This window comes from Solanum stenotomum, unplaced genomic scaffold (genome assembly GCF_019186545.1).
Source record: "Solanum stenotomum isolate F172 unplaced genomic scaffold, ASM1918654v1 scaffold21762, whole genome shotgun sequence".
Lineage (NCBI taxonomy): Eukaryota > Viridiplantae > Streptophyta > Magnoliopsida > Solanales > Solanaceae > Solanum > Solanum stenotomum.
Window position 1 is genome coordinate 1 of NW_026026689.1, and position 7,024 is coordinate 7,024.

At 35.4% G+C, this 7,024-nt stretch overlaps 1 protein-coding gene across 1 annotated transcript; it reads right to left on the bottom strand.

Moving 5' to 3' along the window:
* Positions 1-509: 509 nt before the first annotated feature.
* LOC125851037 (uncharacterized) lies at positions 510-1,997 on the bottom strand. The gene has a single exon (XM_049530829.1). It carries the CDS (start codon positions 1,995-1,997, stop codon positions 510-512), a length of 1,488 nt encoding a protein of 495 aa, XP_049386786.1.
* Positions 1,998-7,024: the final 5,027 nt, after the last annotated feature.

Here is a 7,024-nt window from a genome sequence, read left to right on the forward strand (position 1 = left end):
ATGGCTGGCATGTCTACAATGTATCCGAATGGTACAAGTTTTTTGATTGCTAATGACAAGGCTAAAGTGTTGGAGGATGATGAAGCGCTTAGATTTGATTGCGGACCAATTAGGTAGTCTTGTTAGTGTCCGCGAGGAACTAATATAGAATCATTATTCGAGGCTAATTAACATAAATTTAGTCTTGTTTATAAAATTGTGAAATAACTTAGAGTGTTGTCCCTTGCTTGTGGCCATTGATCACATAGGGGGGGGGGGGGGGGNGGGACTATATGAACTTTTGTAACATGTAAGCAAGCTTATTCTAATAACAGTTTCTTAGTCAAAATTAGAAATTGAACACTAAAGTTGGACAAACAGAATTTACATAAACTAACTATAAGAAACATCAACCAAAAGGACTAAGAAGCAGAGCACAAAAACTGCTGATATTGTTTCAAAAACTGATCCTAGCTAGTTAGTATTGTCCACAAAATTAGCTGAAATTGTCCAAGTAGTATACCAATTCTTCAGAGCAGCATATCTTGTAAATGCGCGTTAGACTGCCAAGATTGTTGGTCCAACAATAATGTTTTCTTACTCTCCCTATTTGCATCCAATCTATCATTCAGAGGCACATCATCTAACAAGGCTTCTGTAAGGTCATCAACAAAGCTCGATTTTTCTGTTTCACAAAGTGTCATAGATTCTTCTTGTGTCTGACTCTTCTCCAACAATGTGTAACCCATATCGAACATTTCAGGCAAGTTATTTTCTGGCATCACAAATTCTTTAATTTGAAAAAAAGGCACAGTTTGCCCCAACAGACCATTCGCTTCACCAGCAGCCTCTTGAGTGATCTGCACCTGATGTTGATTAGATTCTACTATTGCTTGTTTAGAAAAATCAAAAGCATTGATCAGCTTATTGTCCAGATTCATCAATACATCGGCATCCATATATTCAGCCAAAGTACCATATATTTCAGGCATAGTTATATTTGACTTGACATTCGCAAAGTCAGGAATCATATGTTCTTGAATCGGAGAAAAAGTATTTAGCTCCCAATTGTTCCTGATTGCAGAGTCCCCACAACCAGTTAGAAGTCCAACACAGTTTGTATTATTGGCTTGAAGTTCCGAATATGCATTACAGTCCTCAATAATAAAACCTCGCTGCAGGTGTGCTGGTTCCTTAGGCAGATTATTTTCTGGTATTGTGTTCTCAAATTCCAAAACACCATTTCCTTCACCAGCAGCTTCTTGAATTTGCACCTCAACATCATCAACTTCCATCGCTGGATTTTCAAATAGAGCATTGATCTTCTCTTCATCTGATGAAGACTCTTGAATTTGCAACACTGGTTCAACAATATTGATAGGAGTGATCGCCTTATATTCCTGATCCATCCGCAGCTCAACAGAATTTACCCCTGAAAACAACTCTGTATCCAACTTCTGTTCATCAGAAAAATCCACAACAGCTGTACTCACATTACTACTTCGAGAAGGATTAGCAGAATTTTTCGTTTTTATAGCACAAATACAATAATCTCTAAAATTAGAGTTTTTGAACTTTTTAAGAATAGCTTCGCAAAAAACATATTCCTTCATGAGCCACTTTCTATCATCGGGACAACATATCTTAGTATCATAATTGAGACTCTTCTTGCGTCCCATATTCAAAGGCTTGCTCTGTTTACTCCTAACCCATTTCCCCTTATCTTGCTGTTTCCAAGTCCCAAGATTATTACCTACAACTCTGCAAAATCTCTTATCACTTTTATTCTTCTTATGCCTCGGGGAAATAAAGTATCGAAAAATATTAGTATCGCCATTGTCTTCTCCCCCACAATGGCTCCCATAGCCATAAGTTACCCATGGTTCTTGTTTATAAACATCACACTCCGTAATAAAACCATTGTCACACAAATCTTTTTGAGCGATAAACCTAAGAAGGTATGTGAATAACTCTGAATCTCTTGGATGAAATCGATACCCTTCTTCTTCAAACTCCATCACTCTTTCTTGTATATGATATATATTTTTCAAAGATGGAACAGAGTATATATGGGGGCTGAGAGGTATATTTTATACAACAAAAAGTAATAAGGTTGAAGGGAATGGGAACAATTGTACGAATCAAGTATATTTATAGGCATAGTTAGTCAATTCTTGGCTTGATCGGAAACCCGATTGGTAACAAATTAGGAAAATAAATATTTAGAAACTTACCGCTGTAATCCGTCAGGTGTGTATAGTTAATATAATTATCACTTTAAATACATCATTAGCTAATTATCAAATACTATAGTTTTCTGAGCTAATTTAAAAAAAGTACAATTAGATAACAGAAAACCCAATTGGTATTAACTTCGGAAAACTAATAGTATTTAGTAACTTACCATATCCAACAATATAACAATATTTGGAAACTTACGGTTATTTTTATTTTACTAGTATATATGTACACATGAACCCCATAAATAAATTAAAATTAGAAAAAATACTCATTAACAATTTTTTACGAGCAAATTAAACTTAATTTATGAAACAAATACTCTTTACAAAAATTTGACATTACAAAATAAATTATTTTTTAATAAATAATAGAGTTGAATGTTTCAGTTTATTATTTTTGTCTTTTTAGTGCAGTTTTCTTAACTTTGTAGGTTCAGTTATCCACTGCTTATAAATCTTACTACTACTTTGGTCTAGTTTGAAATTCTTGTTCATTATTTTATCTAGAGAAAGGAGTTTGCTGAACATAAGAGACCTAAAGAGAAGAGTAACTAACTACGTATAACTCGAATATACGTACTAACGTACATCTAACATACTATTGTACTAGAACTCTACATCCTTATCCTCATCAGAAGGACCACGAGAAAAAAAAAGTAGTTTATTGTTGTACTGTTGTTGAGCTTTACTCGCGATTCAACTAAAACTAATAAGGACCTGAACTGAATGGAATGCCAAATCTCTCACACGGATATCTAAAGAATGAAGAATCGCTACTAAACAAAAGTGAGTTGTTGTATTCTAGGTGTTTTGATGATCCTCACAAATGCAAGGACCAGATCCCTGGCAGAGTGCTCTCGTCCACATTCAAAATGGTGCACAACTGTAAAGTCGTGTCAGGATGGTTGGTGAAATGTGCAGCCTACTTCACCAATAGGAAGGGCGGACGAAGTTGTTTGTTTCAGTGGTGAAAACCCTTGTTGGTAATTGATATATACAACAATAAGCAAACAACATTATTTATTCAAAAAGAGAGAGAGCTAGCAATTCTTTTCAAGAACTCAAGCACCAAAGAACACAACAAAGGACCTGGTTCCGAAAAGATTGCGTACGTGAAAAGGACGAAAAGACAGCTCTAAAAAAACTGCCAACTCCGATGTAGTTGGTGCACAACTTTTCAAGAACAACATGCTCTCATCCAATGGTTTTGTCCCATGGGTTTGTGTCCATTTTAATAATAGTCTCTTCTCCAAACACAAACCCAAGTTTTGGCAAACAAAGTTGTGAATTTCTGAAAATTCATAAGCTCAAAAAGTAAAGGCCATCTTCAAGGAAGAACACTACTCATGCTCAACAAAAGGGACCTGATAGAGTGCTGAAACGTCTTTGTTGTAATTTGAGCTTTGTGGCATATGTGCTTAAATTGTAAATCTATTCATGTGTTATAAAGGAATTAGATAATTGTTTTGGTTCAGTCAAAAAGTCTAAATCAGTTAGAGTTGATTGATTCAGTGGGCAACATTGTTGTTGCTTAGTTGAAGTGTAAATAATCTAGAGTTAAGTGGTTTAGTGGGCAACATTGTTGTTGCTTAGATGAAGTCTAAATCATCTACAGTTAGGTGGTTTAGTGGGCAACATAGTTGTTTCTTATGTTGAAGTCTAAATCATCTAGAGTCGGGTGGTTTAGTGGGCAATAGAGTTATTACTCAGATCTTTCTTTGTAGTAGAGTAGCTACATTGAGGGGGAAGAGATTTAGAGGTAAATTCTTAGATTACAAGAGTCTGTAATCTGAATCATTGCTCCGTTGGAGTGAAATGGAGTTTGGGTTGAAATCCTGTGAGTACAGGTTGTGGTTTTCACCGCCCTTGAACAAGGGGGTTTCCACGTAAAATCCTTGTGCATATTTTACTTCTGGCTATTTACCTTATGCATTTATTTTAGTTACTGTTCTTGCTGAGTCAACCTGGTCCGTTAACCTATAGTGGACGCGTACATTCCATCACAAGTGAAGTGAGTAAGCACGGAACAAGCTAAATAGAAAATTGTAGCAACAAACTACTAAGGAAATGTAACACCCTAGAAATTTTTTGAGCTAAGACTCGAACCGTTCTTCACAGTGAGTGAGATTTTTGCAAGGAATTTAAAATTTCTTGAGTATTAAGGTCAGTAGATGTTGCACCTTGAGTTCCAAGAAGAACCTAAGAGAAAAGCATTCAAGTCATTCCTAGTTTTTCTTAAGTTTTGGGTCAACTTCAAACGATCATAACTCCTAGTACAAGATGAGTTAGGTGAGATACAAGATAGAAAATTAAATCCCTTCGAGTCCTCTTTCCAACGCCACCGAGTTTTCTCAATTCCGAGCTCTGAGTAAAAAGTTATGACTGATTTACTAACATCGCACAAACCTGGCAGCAGCTCCGCGACGTGGAGCCAACACGGACCTCACTGCCTAGTGAATGATCTTTCCGACTCCCAACTCGTTTTAATTATTTCTTTAAGGGTATTTTAGTCCTAAAAATCCTTAGGAGGTCATCTAAATTGCCCTAAATGAATAGAAAATCAGTTTTCACAAATCAAAACCCTCTCATTCACTCCAAAGATTCTACGCTCAAGAAAATCAAGAAACGCTAAGGCTAAGGTTCATCTCTCAAGATTTTCCTTCAAGTGTTGCAAGAAGATGGTTCTTTCAGGTATGTAAGCTTCCATAGTGTTGAGTTTGTGCACCCACACGCCAATCATGTTAATTTCAGCTTTAAATTCGTTCTAAAAGTCGAAGCTTTGATGTTCTTGTTATGTATTCATGAATTTGCTTTCGTTCTTGAATTGGGCTGAGATTGAAGAGTTCTTGAGGTTAAAGTGTTGATTTATAGAGTTGTTAGAGTTAAATTCTTGTGTTCTTGTGCTGGGTATTTAAATCTAAAGAGAGATTGAGAAAAAGAATCGAAGTTAGGCGAATTGGGGTTAGGAAACGAAGAAGAAATTTCGTCGGTCGAAATTTGGAACCCCATCCACGTCGTGCAGCCACTTCCCAGATTTGGGAATTTCTGTTTCGCGTCGCGGAGCTAACACGGAGTGTTCTGCCTCAAAAGATGTTTTCGAAACCAAAATTTTAAAAGCCTCTCCGCGTCGCGGATCCACTCTTAAATATTGATTTTCAGTTTTTTCTCATGTTTAGCTATCTAAAATCATTTCTAACATGATCATAACCTTGAATTCATAATTCAAATTGAAGATAGAGATGAGAGTTAAGTTTTGAGAATTCTTTCGAACATTCTAAGAAAGTCCCTTTGAGTCCTTTTGTGGAGTCTTCTACAACTTCTAGTAGCTTGTTTCAAGACTCGAGCAAGTGAGTATGAGAATGATGAGAATGTATTCATGAGTCTATTTTGTCATCACGAGATCCTTCATATCATGAAACATAACTCTTGAATTCATAATTCACATTCAAGAGAGAGTTAAGAGTAGAGTTCAAGAAAGACTTTGAGTTCAATTATGAATCCTTTGAGATCAACTATCAAGTTGAACTAAGTTTTGAGGAAGTAATTCAGAGAATGAGAAGAGTCGTATACATGAGTTCCATATAGTTATGTAGACCATCGAGTCGAGTTGTTTCATGCCCATAATTTTGTATGAACTTCGTAAGTTGAGCATCCTTTAGAGAAGTGGTATCTTCAAGTTCTAAGCCTTTAAGTGTTGAGTTCCTAAATCTCTTTTCAGAAGCATCTTTGAGTACTTGAGTTGAATATTTCATGCTCATAATTTCACATGAATATTATAAGTTGAACAATCTTAATATGAGAAGTATCTTTGAGTCATTGAGTTGAGTAGTTCATGCTCATAATTCCACATGAACTATGAGTTGAGCATTCTTGAAATGAGTAGTATCATTGAAGTTCTTGAGTTCCAAGTATTTGAGTTCTATATATGGTTATTGAAAACCTTGCATNTGAATTCATAATTCACAGTCAAGAGAGAGTTAAGAGTAGAGTTCAAGAAAGCCTTTGAGTTCAATTGTGAATCCTTTGAGATCAACTATCAAGTTGAACTAAGTTTTGAGGAAGTAATTCAGAGAATGAGAAGAGTTGTATACATGAGTTCCATATAGTTATGTCGACCATCGAGTCGAGTTGTTTCATGCCCATAATTTTACATGAACTTCGTAAGTTGAGCATCCTTTAGAGAAGTGGTATCTTCAAGTTCTAAGCCTTTAAGTGTTGAGTTCCTAAATCTCTTTTGAAAAGCATATTTGAGTACTTGAGTTGAATATTTCATGCTCATAATTCCGCATGAATATTATAAGTCGAACAATCTTAAGATGAGAAGTATCTTTGAGTCATTGAGTTGAGTAGTTCATGCTCATAATTCCACATGAACTATGAGTTGAGTATTCTTGAAATGAGTAGTATCATTGAAGTTCTTGAGTTCCAAGTATTTGAGTTCTATATATGGTTATTGAAAACCTTGCGTTGAGTCGTTCATGTCCATCATTCGACATGAACCACATTTTAAGAAGTCTTTTACAAACGTTTTACCTTTGTTTTAAGACTTAAGTTTTGAGTAAAGTAAAGAGTATAGAGTTGAGTTCATTTATCAAAAGTTATTAGGGAACTAAGTATTCCCAAAGAAGTTTATAAATGTTTTCACATTTGCGCAAGAAAGGAACTATGATTTCCAAAAGAGCCTTTGGGCTAGTTTTCAGAAAAGGGAACATCGATTCCAAAAGAACTTTTAAGCTAAGTTTTTGAGCAATTATCTCAAACTAAAGAAAGAGGTGTTTAAAACACATATAAGCTAAAGTATAATT